Here is a 15,101-nt window from a genome sequence, read left to right as displayed (position 1 = left end):
TATCTATAACATGCACAGGTCCCAGGTCTCAGGGGTAACTCCAAGGCCTTTCCCGACCCAAAACACTCTTAACAGAGAAACACGCTCTAAGGCCCTTTGTGGTAAAATAGGAGGGAAAAAAAAAAAGTTTTAATTGCACACCCTTCTCTAAAACCAGAAATAAATTACCATTAAGAATGCTTGCAATTCTGGGACTTGGATATAAATGGTAGCTGTCAGCTTTCTAGTTTATAAACTCCTGACCCATTTGACTGAGTCACCAAGTACTGTGAATAATTTTTGTCTTTTAACATTGACATTTTAAACCTGACCTTTCTGAGCAGGGAAAAATTGAAAACTATAAAATTTAAACCAAGTTTTGGACAGAAAAAGTAAATGCAACAGACATTTATTGAGCACCTGCTATATGCCTCATTCTGTTTCTAACTGAGTGCTGAGGAAACACACATAAATAAAAAAAGATACATCTCCTGTCCTTATGAAGCTGAGTCCAATGGGGAAAAATACTTAGAAAAATACACTTAATGTGAAAACACTAAATTCCAAACATACTATTATTCATACATTTGAAAAACTTTACAGCTTCTCCTTTTTTTTTTGGCCAAAGACGTAAAGTCCCTGTAAACCTAATATAGATTCTATCAGTGATTACACATCATACGGCCAATGCTTCTCTAAATACATTCAAATGTCAAACAGCAAATTCACTTCACACACAGAGTCATGCACACAGGTTGCTGGCTATAATGCTTATGTTTTCATATCATTAAAGTATTTTAAAAACTATTTTAAGTCACTACACATCTAAAACTTTGTCCACGTCACACACATTGTTAGTGTTATTATTCTGTAACATACAAGGGTCCAACATGGAGCCACAAGTCACAAACGACAAGGCACACAGACAAGTGCTCCCCGAGAGCCCTGGCTGAGGCTGTGTGTGCAGCTGTGCACCCTCTCCCAGGAGGAGGTGGGGCCATCACCTCTCAGATCCTCAACTCACAGAGGTTAAGTCTCTCACAAAGGGTGTGGCACTGTCTCCACTCACTGATGAACTGAACTGACAGGCATGGATTTCACATCTAAAACAGCATTAAAACATCTTCAAAACAGAGACCCCTCCCTCCCCCGCAAAAGAAAACAAAAACAAAACAGAGACCACCTAGGGCAGAAAGAGACTGGGATTGGGCCAGATGAAATCGGCCCCATAAATAAGGGAATGCTGGGTGATGCAGTGCTTCCTTCGCTTCTAGAGCGACATTCTGCAAAAGCATCCTCATCAATTAATTACCACTGACTGGCCTCTTATCAGCTTACTAGGCCTCACAATGATCCTATGAGAGGGGACCTCTCCAACTGCACAAGAAGGAAAAGAAGGCTCTGCAAGGTCACTGACCTGCCCAAGATCAGACAGCCCCAACCCGTGCATAAGGAGAGTACTGTCAAGAGAATTTGCCAGACCATCAACTTCTCTGCAAGCTGGTCCTCTTTGAATTGTGCCAAGGAAGACTTCAAAAACCAACATAAAGGGAAAATAGATTCCCCAGTCCCAGTAGTCTTTACCACGCCATTTGTGCATCAAAACCCACATGTCTACAAAGCAAGTGTGTCCTCTTGCACAGGTGTACCAGGTACCACCCAGAAAGACACTCTGAAACTTTAATGACACATTTTGCTAGTGGGTACTTAATCTGTAGGCTAAACATCTGGGATCTGAAATCACGCTTTTGCTGAATTAAAATGAGGCCCCAGTAAAGCACTGCTGCCAGCTGCAGAGGCAGCGGGGCTTCAATCACTAAAAATTCTTCAGTGTGGTCGCACCACCAGCTGCTCTGAACTGTGAGTCTGAATGCGACATTGAATGCACTTAGGAGTCTGTGGAGCCCCGCCTGGGGACAGATAAAGCAACCAGAGGCATGAGCCGGGAGCGAAGGGGCAGGGCTGTGGGATCCACCACGTGGGAGGAACATGAGACATCTGTGACGGCTCCAAGGACATAAACAGGATACAGGGAGACAAGCCACGAGGAGGCAGACAGTCGCGGGTCAGTCTGCAGAACGTTCTTGCAACGGGGGCCCTCCTTGCAGAGGGGCAGGAGGCTCCTCGGGGACTGAGCACCCATCTCAGTGCCCCTGTCTTGATCAAAATACTCCCTAAGAGGCTCAACTCCAAATGGTCCCGAGGACTTTTCTGAGGTGATGGATATATTCTACGTTCTGACTGTGGTTACCTGACAGAATAAATCTGTCATAATTCCCAGAATAGTACAGGCAAAAGGGAAGTCTTTTAATACACGTTAATTTACATGTCAAAAGTAACACCAAAAATTTCTGAGGTCTTTCTGTGAGCTAAGTTCTGGACTTTTCTTCACTACTCTGCAACTAGGGTGACCGACCTTCCGCCAGAGCTTGCCCGGGATTCCCTGAGACCCGGGACTTTTGGCTTTAAAACCTCAGGTCGTGGGCAGACAGTGCTCCACCTGGGAAGTCCCGTGTTAACGGGACGACGGCTTTACCCTACGAGCATCTTAATTCTGCTATCCTGTCCACAGAGAGCGGCTGACGTGACCACTGGAGGATGGCCCGCGCTGACCTGCTCAGCTGCTGGCCCTGAAGTGGGAGGCAGCGGCTCACTGCTTAAGGAGCCTACACCTACAAACTAAGCAACTGCTCGGTTTCTGAGCCAAAGGACTGTCCAGGCCTTTTAAAATAAAGAGAAATGTATCAAGTTTAACACTGTCTCTTCAATGCCCTCGGCAAGCCTCTGTCTTTATCCTCTTTATACAGCTAAGCAGTCCGGGGCCTCCATCTACATCAGCAGTGAGAGGAGGGTCAAAGTGCAGGTTAGAAATGAAAAAGCGCGAGCCGGGGAAGGAGGGAGGCCGCTGGCTCATCTTTAAGATGGAGATGGAGACACTTCACACTCCTGGCGCTGCCGTGAGACATTTCAACTCCCACCCCATGACCCCCTCAACGGTGAGCACAGGACAGACAGAAGCGAGCACTTTATTTTAGAGTGGTTAATAAGTCACGTGGAGCAGCCTATGATGAGAATAAAGCCGCTCACCCGCTAGGACTGTGCTCCCTGATGCGCTTCTGGGGGCGGCAGGAATATACCAGTATCCTGAACATGTCGGTGAAGGCACTGCCGTCGGGCGGCTTGGTGATGAAGAAGGTCTGGCCGCACAGGAAGACCACGAAAGCGACACCGATGCAGACAGCGGGGATGGCGTAGCCGGTGACAAAGCTCACGTTCTGCTGGATGTAGGCAATGCCCCCCAGCGAGACGATTGCTCCCAGATTAATGCTCCAATAAAACCAATTAAAAAATCTTCGCGTGGCTTCTGGACCCCGATCCTTAACCTAAAATAACAGGGAAGAAAAAGACTTAAACCCGTGTGATCACCTTCAAGGACGAAAAACATATATGATGTTTTTTATACATTGTTTTATGTATGTGTATGTGTGTGTGTGTGTGTGCCCTCAGTCGTGTCATTCTTTGTGACCCCATCAACTGTAGCCTGCCAGGCTCCCTTGTCCATGGGATTCTCCAGACAATACTGGAGTGGGTTGCCATTTCCTCCCCCAGGGGATCTGCCCAACCCAGGGATCGAACCCAGGTCTCTTGCATCTCCTGCACTGGCAGAAGATTCTTTACCATTAGCGTTACATGGGAAACCCACTTTATACATATATATAAAATAGTATGATACATTGATACAGCTTTCTATCAATTACTGCTGTCATCACAGTCTTTAAGAAATGCAGCATGTGGGAACTCCCTGGCAGACCAGTGGTTAGGACCTGGTGCTTTCACTTCTGGGGCCCAGGTTCAATTCCTCTTTGGGGAACTAAGGTCCCACAAGCCACGGCCAAAAAAAAAGGGAAAAACAGCAGCACAATCAAACGGTGTTTACAGATAAGCTCAAGGGTCCCTTGACAAAAAATGTGTTTTATACTTTCAATTATTACAGATTTCTTATATATACTTAAATTCAACAAATCCTACAGCATTTCTCAAAGTAACTCCCAGGGACCACGTGCTTTGGGAATGCCAGGAATGCTCCTTAAAAATACAGATTCACAGGACCTATTATTATCCAGGACCAGACACTCATCATCTCTGGGGTTGGGGCCCAGGAGTCTGCGTTTTAAACAACTTTCCAGAGGACTTCTACTCAAAGCCATATAGCTCCAAGCCTTGATACATCTGGAACCAGAGGAAAATTAGAGAGTGCAACTAAAACCACGTGCTGTTTTCAGACCAGAAAACCTCTCGGGGAATCAAAAGAAGTTCTGATAAGAACAGGATTCCTTAAAGGTTCAAAGATCACTGACTTCCTGAACATAGACAAACAGAAGTACCAGGTTACACAAGCACCTTCCTCAAGACCTACCCAGTGGGGGCCTGTCCTGGTGCAGACAAGACAGTCTGGGTGGGCATGGGCACCCTGTAACATCCCTCCCCGAAGATAGCTTTTCACATCTACGTGACACCCCGAGAATGTGCTTGAGCCAGTCATTTCTAGCCAGTTTCATCTCATAAAATGTTTTAACAAACCTCCTGGTTTAAAGGCTGATGCTGGATTGTGTACAAAGACTGCCGGGTGTTGCTGTCTCGGGAACCTCTGTTGTCTTGTCCTTACATTACAGGTTATGAAAAGGTTGGAGAAATTTCTGGTCCAGTAACAGATCTGAATTCTGATCCACAGAGTAATCTAAGTAAGAAAGGAGGTTCTCACTGGGGGCTTAAACAACCAGTTATGATGCACAAAAACCATCTTTTTAGCAGCCATATTATGTGATATGACATTTTAACTTCTATTTTTTAAGATCAAAGTACAGGTGTAAATACAGAATCAGAATCATGTATCCCTCCAAAAAATTTTAATCCAACATGATGAAATATGCTGGAGTCGCAAAAGAGTCAGATACAACTTAATGCCTGAACAGCAACAACATGGTAATAAGTAATATGCGTGAAGTAATTATGTGGTAATCACCGTCTAAAACTGAAAATCTGAGTTTTTAAACAAACCTCATGTTATCAGAATGAGCTTAAACTTGACTCCCTTCCACGTCAGAAATGAACAGAGATCCAAGAACAAATGATGGCAAGACTAATGAGTGAATACATGATTTGTATGCAGGATGTCTTATGTTTCTAAGAAAGACAGCTCCCCCTGAGGACACAATGCATTTGTTTGTTTATTTAGGCTGTGCCATGTGTCTTCTGGAATCTTAGTTCCCCAACCAGGGGCTGAACCCATGCCCCTGCAGCAGAGGCGAGTCCTAACCCCAGGAGTACCAAGGAGGTCCCCTTGCTGCTTAGTCACTTCAGTCATGTCCGACTCTGTGTGACCCCATAGACGGCAGCCCATCAGGCTCCCCCGTCCCTGGGATTCTCCAGGCAAGAACACTGGAGTGGGTTACCATGTCACTAAAATGGACTCAAATACTCGTGATCTCCTGGGAACAAACCAGAGGGAAGAAAAAATTGTAAGCAGGCCAATGGCTACAGAGAAAATATAACTAAAGATAAGAAAACAAGTAATTAGGGTAGGGAGCAAACTTAAAAGGGAAGAGGGCCAGTAAACAAAATATCGAAAATTAACACAGACAACTTATGCATTAACTGAAATATATCAGGGCCCTTCCCACTGTCTATAGAGGCGCTGCGCACATCCGGGTGAACTTGGCAATCAACTTATTTGAACTTCCAAGTGTAATGCACCCAAATTACTTTAAAAACCTAAGCCTATTACTAAAGCCCTAAATAACCACATACCAGTAATTTTCTGGAACAAATGGGAAGCTGCCCTTGTAAACTACAGATCACATGCCTCCGTGCCCTGGACTGACACCCTCAATTCACGTCAGTCACATTACATCACCATCTGTACCCTCGCTTCCTGCCCCACCAGATCAAGGGCAAACAAGACCATCATGTGACTGGTCAAAAGACACCACTGCTGCAACTCAAAGAGCAGCTGGAAGAACAGGATCCTGTGCAGTGAGTCAAATAGTAGGCTGATGTGGAAAAATTCCTTTAAATACACACGAGTGCAACTTTTCTTTCCTCTAGGTGAAATGTAGCTTTGCTCTCGTTGTAAAATAAGTTCTTTCAGTCTGCAATTTCAAATACAAGATCCATCCATTAAGAATGATTGTGACCTCTGAGAAAGGTTAAGCACTGGGGGAAAGGTGGGGCTGACAGAATTCAGATCAGCATCGCCCCTGGACTCTGTGGTTTAAGTCTTCATTCCAAAGCCAGCCAAGGCCTCCTCCTCAGAGCTGCACAGCCTGGGCCCATTCATCTCTCCCTCAGACTGCTTCCCAGAAGCCCTGTCACAAAGGCGTGAGTGATAGAGAAGCCTAAAAGGTACCTTCTGCATACCACTCGGCCACAGAGAAGAATGAAATAATCCCATGTGCGGCTACATGGATAGGCCTGGAGACAATCACACTAAGTGAAGTCAGTCAGGCAGAGGAAGACAAATGCTACATGATATCACTTATATGCAGACAAATGAATTTATTCATAAAGCAGAAACAGACTCACAGACATATAGAAAACAATCTTACGGCTACCACGGGAAAAGTTGGGGGTGGCATAAACTAGGAATTTGGGATTAACAGATACACACTACTATATATAAGACAGAAAAACAACAAGGTTCTACTGTATAGCACAGGGAACTATATTCAATACCTTGTAATGGACTATAGTGGAAAAGAAACAGAAAAAGGATATTGACTCATTGGAAAAGACTCTGATGCTGGGAGGGATTGGGGGCAGGAGGAGAAGGGGATGACAGAGGATGAGATGGCTGGATGGCATCACAGACTCGATGGACGTGAGTCTCAGTGAACTCCGGGAGTTGGTGATGGACAGGGAGGCCTGGCGTGCTGCGATTCATGGGGTCGCAAAGAGTCGGACACGACTGAGCGACTGATCTGATCTGATCTGATAAATGTATAACCAAATCACTTTGCTGTATACCTGAAACTAACACAACATTGTGAATCAATCATATTTCAATTAAACAAAAAAGCTCCTGGGAGCTCCCTGGTGGTCTAGTGGTGAGGATCCGGCAGTGTGCAGTGGCCCAGGTTCAATCTCTGGTAAGAGAACTGAGATCCAGCAAGCTGCAGGGCACGGCCAAGATTAAAAAAAAAAAAAATCCTTAAAAATACAAATAGATTTCTTCAAACTCAGACAGGCCAGGAGATGCCAAACTAGCTCCTCCTGAAGAACAGATTACAGGCTTCATGCCCAGAGAGCAGGCTCCTGGCCATACCTCCCTGCACCTGCAGGGGAGGGAGGGGAGACTTCTGAAATCCCCTTCAACCAGCCAGCACCTGGCACACAGCAGGCACTCCAGCTGAAGGTACTAACATTTTCGTTTCCACTGAGATACAATTCTCACACTATAAAATTCACCCTTTTGAAATGTACCACTCAGTCTTTTTCAGTCTTCACAGATGTCCAACCACCACCGCTTTCCAATTCTACCTTCTCATCACACCAGCAAGAAACCTGGTTCTGTTCACAGGGGCTTCCCCTCCCCTGTTTCCTGACTCCGGCAACCACTCATCTCTTAAGTCTTTATGGAGCTGTCTATTCTGGACATTTCATATAGATGGAATCCTATGATATGTGGTGTTTGGTGCCTTGCATCTTTCAACGGCATGATGGTTTCAAGGTTTATCCACACTGAAGCAAGTACTTCATCTCTTTTTTACTGTTGAAGTATATTCCGCATATGTCCATCCATCAGTTGATGGCCATCTCCTTGCTGCTGCTGCTATTTAGCTGCTAAGTTGTATCTGACTCCTGCGAACCCATGGACTGTAGCCCACCAGGTTTCTCTGTCCACGGGATTTCCCAGAAAGAATAGTGGAGTGGGGTGCTATTTCCTTCTCCAGGGAATCTTCCCAACCCAGGGTTCAAACCTGGGTCTCCTGCTTGGCAGGCAGATTCTTCTTCAGTTTAAAAAATTTTTAAACATACAGAAAAGTTGGAAGAACAGTAAACCATACACACCCATAGCTTTCATCTACATCCTTAGTTCTTTTTCTGTACATATACAAAATACTCTTTTGGCTGAACTATTAAGTTGCAGCATCATATTTCACCCCAAAGATTTCATCACGAATCTCCTAAAAATAAGGCTGTTCTTCTACAAGACCTCAAACCATCATCTAAGAAATTAACATCAATGCAACTTTATCTACTGCTGCTGCTAAGTCGCCTCAGTCGTGTCTGACTCTGTGTGACCCCACAGATGGCAGCCCACCAGGCTCCCCCGTGCCCGGGATTCTCCAGGCAAGAACACTGGAGTGGGTTGCCATTTCCTTCTCCAATGCAGGAAAGTGAAAAGTGAAAGTGAAGTCACTCAGCCATGTCTGACTCTAGTGACCCCATGGACTGCAGCTTACCAGGCTCCTCCGTCCGTGGGATTTTCCAGGCAAGAGTACCGGAGTGGGGTGCCATCGCCTTCTCCAACTTTATCTACTATGTGGTCTGTAACCAAGTTATCCCAGTCATCCTGATAAATGACTTTTAAAGAAGGTGGGCTACAATCGCAAAGCTGTGTATGGTGGTCAAATCTTTGATCGCCCTGAATCTGTTCTGCATGACGGTGTCATGTCAGAAGAGATTGGGTCAAAAAAAAAAAAAAGAGAGATTGGGTCAATTCTCTTGCAGAACAGCACATTTCTTTTTAATGTCCACATTTAATTACACATCAAAAGAGTCCAAATTCTGTCATGCCTTCTAGAGAACTTCTTTGGGACCACTCTTTCTTTTAAGGAGTATTGATCACTTATCTATTATCTACTGGAAAGCAGTCATTTTTGAGTCAGACTTTCTGGGTTTAAATCCAGCTTCCCCACTCACTTGCAGTGGACCAGGGCTGGTCAAACCTGCTAAGCCTCTGTTTATTGTAAAACAGGGATAATTATGGGATATAAATTGTTGCGGGGTTTTATGTAAGACAGTGTAGGAAGAGCACTCAGCACAGTGGGGCATAACCTACACACTCAGCACGCACTGTAGTCCTGTGGCCTTGTCTTTAGAGATGGAGCGACGTCCCTGGTGGTCCAGGGGTTATCAACCTGCCTGCTAACGCCACTGCTGAAGCCTGAGCACCACAACCACGAGTGCGCCCTAGAGCGTGTACTCCGCGGTAAGAGAAGCCACCACGAGAAGCCTGTGGACAACAAAGAGTACAGCCCCCAATCCCTGCAACTAGAGAACGCATGAGCGCAGCAATGAAGACCCAACATAGCCAAAAAAAAAGACTAAATAAAATAAATTAAAAAAAAAAACAAAAACAGAAGATGAAGAACTCCCAGTCCTGGCCTTGAAGGCTGGCAGAACCATCACAGAACGCCCATCTCAGCTAAAGTACACATTAAGGAGTCAAGCCTGCACCTAAAGCACGGTGTGGCCACTCACTACAAAACAAAAGAAACACATCTTTTTGCACCTCCATTTCCTCATTTTAAAAATAGGTCTAGGATTCATAAGAGATTCAAATGAGTTCAGGTATGTAAAGCACATACCATGGTGCGGAGGAAAGAGGTTAGGAATTCAGGACATTAGGCAACTATTATCTCCAGCATTGTTATAAGGAATCGCCTCACCATAATAGCCTTTCACAGGTGTGACTGATGTTCAGATTCAAAGGATGCAAGTTCTTGCAGCCCGGCTCAGTCACGTACTAGCTCTGTAACTTTGGGCAAATGATATAACCTCTTCAGTCTTCATTTCTCTATCTGCAAAATGGGCACAGTAACAACAGAGGCATCCTATGAACTGGCAAAGTACTCAGCACAGGGCCTGATGCACAGTAGGCCCTCTGTAAATACTGGAAATCACATGGCTACTTGGCCCAGAAACCTAGGAGTTGCCTTCTCTGTTGCATAAGATCAGCCAGCAATTCTGGCGCCCTCTCTGCATGCAATGCAGGAGACCTGGGTTCAATCCCTGGGTCAGGAAGATTTCCTGGGGAAGGGAATGGCTACCCGCCCCAGTATTCTTGCCTGGAGAATCCCATGGACAGAAGAAGCCAGGCGGGCTACAGCCCATTGCGGGGGCGGGGGGGGGGGGGTGGTCGCAAAAGAGTCACACACAACTTAGTTACTAACCAACAACCACCACCTTCGTAACATCCTAAATCCACCACTTCATCCCTTGTCCATTGCCCTCGTCCTAATGCAAATCTCTAATTTCTCACCTGGCCAGTGCAATAGACTCCTACCTAATCTACCTGGTGTCAGCACCTTCCATACAACTGAAGCTCTATACCAGACTGCAAACTTTTTCTGTGAAGGGGCAGGGTGTAAACAGCTTACATTTTAACATTCAGTCTGTCATCACAACTACTTGATTCTGCTATCCTATTGTGAAAGCAGTCCCAGCATGGCTGATAGGTGACCAGGTAGGTGCAGGTCTGTGGTCCAATAAAACTTTATTTATGGAGGCTAAAATGTGAGTTTCCTGCCAGTTTCATTTGTCTCAAACACACACACACACAAACTTTCTTTTTTTCAAAGAAAAAAGAAAAAAGAAAAAAAAGCACCTAAGAATCATTCTTATTCTTAAATTGCGGGCTCTCCAAAAACAGGAAGTAGACCAGATTTGGCTGGCAGGCCACAGCTGCCAGGCCCCTGCCCTACAGAGACTGAATATTTTTGAAACGTAAATCAGATCACATTACCCTCGGCTCAAACCCCATAAAAGGCTTCCTACTGTATTCAAGACAAACCTCAAACTCTTTACAAAGCGTCACATCACGAAGCCCCTACCTGCCACCTCTGCTCCCATTTCTTTTCTGTTTGAGACATACTTGTCGACAACCTTCTGTAAGTTTAAGGCGTACAATACGTGTACGTGTTGTAGGTGTTGTACACAATACGTGTTCTGATGTGTTCCGTGCTGCAACAACAAGCCACTGCAGCTGCTATGACAACCAGAGCAACCCTCTATTCTGGCCCCAGGGCCTTTGCACTTGCGGATGCCTAGTACCGAAACGCCTCTGTCCCCGCCCCCGGGAATCAACTCCAAAGGCCCCTTTGTTGGAAGGTGGCCCCCCGAGTTTGCAGCTCCGCTCGCTAGCGTCCACCTCAGGCAGCCCGGGTGATAACCTGGATTACCGGGTCCGCAGCCAATCCCGCCCCCTCGCCTCGCACCTGCGGACCCCTCACCTGGTCTGCGCCAAAGGGCGTGATGTTGGCCTTGACCGCGCCCACGCCCAGGCCCACTAGCGCGAGCGCGGAAAGCACTGCGGGAGCGCAGTAGCGAGTGGGTGTGTCGGTACACGGCGGCGCCGAGCAATTGCGGACGTTCGTAGGGCCGGGGGCCCCGCAGAGCGCCGAGCGCGTGGCGGGCGCGGCCAGCAGCGGGAAGGCCAGCATGCCGAGCAAGTAGAGCGCCAGGCTGAGCAGGATGGCGCGCGCCCGGCCGAGCCGCGCATCGGCCAGCCAGCCCCCGAACGGCGACACCAAGTAGGTGAGGCCCATGAAGAGCAGCAGCGCCTGGCTGGCCTCCGCGCCCTCCCAGCCGAACGCCGTGCCGTTGAGGAACAGCACCAGGTTGGCCGTGACGCCGTAGAAGGCGGCGCGCTCCAGCAGCTCCGTCAGCAGCACGGCCGCGCACGCCGCGCGCCGGCCCGCGAACGCCGTCCGCCGCGCGCCCAGCAGCGGCGCCCTCTCGTCGCCAGCGCCCTCCATGCGCCCACTCGCGCGCCGCCCCCCGGGCCGCTCTGCCGGCTTCTGCCCGGCTCTGCCACCGCCGTCCCCGCCGCCCTTCTCGCGAGACCTGTCCCGCCAGCCTCTTCGGCCCGCCCCACGAGCGTCCCCATAGGGCGAGCCTGCCGCGAATGCCGCTTGGACTTCCGGTCGCGCCCCGGAAGTCTGCCCGGGAGGTGGCCCGGCTTCCGCCAGCTGTTGTGCGAGAGGGCGGGGGCGTGACTGTAGAGAGGGTTTTAAAAGTAAAAATCAGAGTCTCGCGCTCGCAGGTTCCCAGATTTCTTGCAGTGATCTCAGCCTTTCCTTGCCCTCCAGGCAGTGTACTCAGGCTGGCCCCGCACTCGCGCCGGCTTCCCGGCCCTGGAATGTTGTCTATCTTGTCTCTGTTGACTCTGGGAGCAGATAGTTCTTTTGGCGGTTTGTCCTGTGCGTTGTAGGATGAGTAATGGCATCTCTGGCCTCTAGTCTCCATTAAATGCCCATTCCACTCTGTTCCCCAGTTGTGACAATCAAAGCTGTCTCCAGATGTTCCCAAATGAACCCTGAGTGCAAAGTAGTCGGCACTGAGAGCCATTGCTTTAGAACAAGCTCAGAGCCGATTTCCTTGTCACATGGCTGGCTTTCTGTTTTCCTTCAGCCCTCAACTGGAGTGGTGACTCCTTGTAAACATTTCTTGACCAGTCCATCTAAAGTGGATTCCACGCCCATCCCATTAACCTGTTTTAGTTTCCACATACTCTCCGCCACGTTTTTATGCTTATTCCTCTGTCCCCAGCTTGTACGTGGCCCCCACAATTATGAACTCTATGGCGGCAGGGTTCTTGTGTGTCTTTTTCGTCACCGTGCTTCACCCCCGCCCCCATCCTCCCCACCCCACCGCCGGGCACCTATGTGAGACACTGTCACAGTGCCACGGGTACCGCGTGGGACACTGCACCAGTGGTGGAACTGAAGAGTGTCCTGCAGAACCAGTCCTCAGCATGCTTCAGAAACTGGGAAAAGGGGCTATAATGATTCAGTTCGAGCAAGACCACATCCTCTTCTTCCTCCATCCTTAACTCCAGCGGCTGCTGCTACTGCTGCTGCTGCTAAGTCGCTTCAGTCATGTGACCCCATGGACGGCAGCCCACCAGGCTCCCCCATCTCTGGGACTCTCCAGGCAAGAACACTGGAGTGGGTTGCCACTTCCTTCTCCAATGCATGAAAGTGAAAAGTGAAAGTGAAGCCGCTCAGTCCTGTCTGACTTTTAGTGACCCCATGGACTGCAGCCTACCAGGCTCCTCCCATGGGATTTTAAATTGTGGGCTTGCCGGTAGGTCATCTGGGTAAGTAGTCCTTCCTAAAAGGCTTGAAGCAGCATGTATTAACTTTTTTATTTTTCAAAATGTCTGACATCTTGACTGTAGCAGAGCAAGGTGCTGGCATACAGCAGGCAGTAGATAAATATTTAATAAATATTTAATGAGAGATAACTGAATGCCAACATAGGACTTTTCCCACCATATCCATTAGTGCTAATCATTTTAAGCTGTCAGCTCCAATGTCCCTTTCCTGATCTTCCCAGATTTGAACAGATCCCCCTTTTATATGTCATTAGAAGACAGGATACAATTTTCTTACACACCACCCATTATAATTTATGCTTATTTGTTTTGTGAAGATGTTTAGTAGCTGTCCTTAAAGCTCAGAGTGCTAAGATTTTGTTTTTTTCTGGTACTGTATTCCTAGAATCTAGGACAGTACCTGCCAGTGATAGATATGTATGGAATTAAATGAATAAATGAATGACTATTTGTTGAATTGTAAATGGTGTTCGAAGAACTTGTTATGTTCACCTATTCTTTTTCTTTTTTTTTTGAGACTCTTGTGATGTTCTGCAGCATATATTAGTATCCAAATTTTGCTAGTGGAAAAAGCAACCCCCTCAGGATTCCTGTCCCGAATCCTACATCTAGTAGGCATTAGAGTTTAGACTTGAGTAAAAGGCTCCAAAACTAATTCCTAGTCCAGTGCTTCTTCCATACTCCAGCTGGTAGATAAGTCAAAAACTATGAGTCTCTTTTTTAAAGACTGACAGCATGATACACTCAGACAAAGCACAGAATAATATTTGCATTAAACATGGAATGAAAATAAAGCTCTTCAAGTGGAATCACATGGTGACTTAGTTTTGGAGCTCTGCCCAAAACAGATGTGCCATTTTGAAGGACAGCAAACTAACCCAATTAGATTGTCTCATTTAAGAAGGATAAAGCCAGGCAAAAAGGGGGACAGTGGGGTGGGGGGGAGGGGAGAGGAAGGCAGTTACAGGACTCAGGATGTGCACCTAGGACAGGTAAGCACTTGTACCTGGTTCTCGGGAGGTCTGCCGTGCACCCCAATCTCTGTACCCAGGGGCTGCAAAATATATTCAGCGGGCAGGAATGTTTTCCTTTGATTTTGGTGTTTAAAAGAAGTGAGTCAAAACCACATAATGCAAGATTCAGTTTCTGTGAAATGTCCAAAATAGGCAAGCCTATAGGGACAGAATTTAAGCTAGTGTGTGATACCCAGGTGCTGGGGGGATGGAAAGATTGAGCGGTGACGGCTAAAGCCTGTGCATTTCATTTTGTGGTAGTGAAGTATTCTGAAATCATATTAATAGTTGCACAACTCTGTGAATATACTAAAAACCATTGAATTGTACATGTTAAATGAATGAACCGGATGGTATGTGAATTGCATTTCAATACAGCCATTGCCCAGAAAAGTGAGCCAATAGCTAAACACTGGGAGGTTTCACATGTAAAGTTAGATGCCCTGCTGCTCTTGAAAAAACAGGCGGAAGCCCTGGCGATACTGGGACTTCTGGCTGCCTGTGACATGAGTGACCACTCCCCCAAGCCCCTACTTGAGCTACGATGCTGGTATCTGTGTCTTTACATATTCTTTGCAGGCCACAGTGCCAGAGGGCTGTCTGTGACCTGCCCTTGGTGAAGGAACTGTGGCAGAAGTGTCCTTGAGTAGGTCTCAGGGTAAACGTTGAGAAGTTCTGGCAGCTTCCACTTTTGTGCCTTGGGAGTCCTGGACCAAGCTACCTTGCTGGAGAGACCATGTGTTGGGAAAGATTCTGCAACTCCATGGAGAAGGGGTCCCAGCACTCCAGCCTTCCAGCAGGCCTTCCTGTTCAAAGAAGACACATAAGTAACCCCCAGAAACAGCAACAGGAAAAACTGCCCCACTGAACCTCCAACCAGATCACAGAAAAATGAACAGATTGAACAGTTGTTATTATTTATTTTTTTAATCTTTTTTGTCTGTGTGGCATGGGAGATCTTAGTTCCTCAGCCAGGGATTGAACCAGCA

At 47.2% G+C, this 15,101-nt stretch overlaps 1 protein-coding gene across 1 annotated transcript in view; it reads right to left on the bottom strand.

Annotated features, from left to right (window-relative positions):
* Window positions 1–11,814, bottom strand: part of SLC15A4 (solute carrier family 15 member 4) — a 29,268-nt gene extending 17,454 nt beyond the window's left edge. Inside the window, exons 1-2 of the mRNA XM_061384529.1 lie at window positions 11,214–11,814; window positions 3,067–3,362 (exon numbers count right to left, since the gene is read on the bottom strand). Coding sequence (XP_061240513.1) covers window positions 3,067–3,362; window positions 11,214–11,738 — 821 coding nt within the window. The 5' untranslated portion in view covers window positions 11,739–11,814. The remainder of the gene's footprint in view (window positions 1–3,066; window positions 3,363–11,213) is intronic.
* Window positions 11,815–15,101: the final 3,287 nt, after the last annotated feature.

Source organism: Bos javanicus, chromosome 17, assembly GCF_032452875.1.
Source record: "Bos javanicus breed banteng chromosome 17, ARS-OSU_banteng_1.0, whole genome shotgun sequence".
Lineage (NCBI taxonomy): Eukaryota > Metazoa > Chordata > Mammalia > Artiodactyla > Bovidae > Bos > Bos javanicus.
The sequence above is the reverse complement of the archived record's forward strand: the minus strand, read 5'-3'. Positions and strand labels throughout refer to the sequence as shown.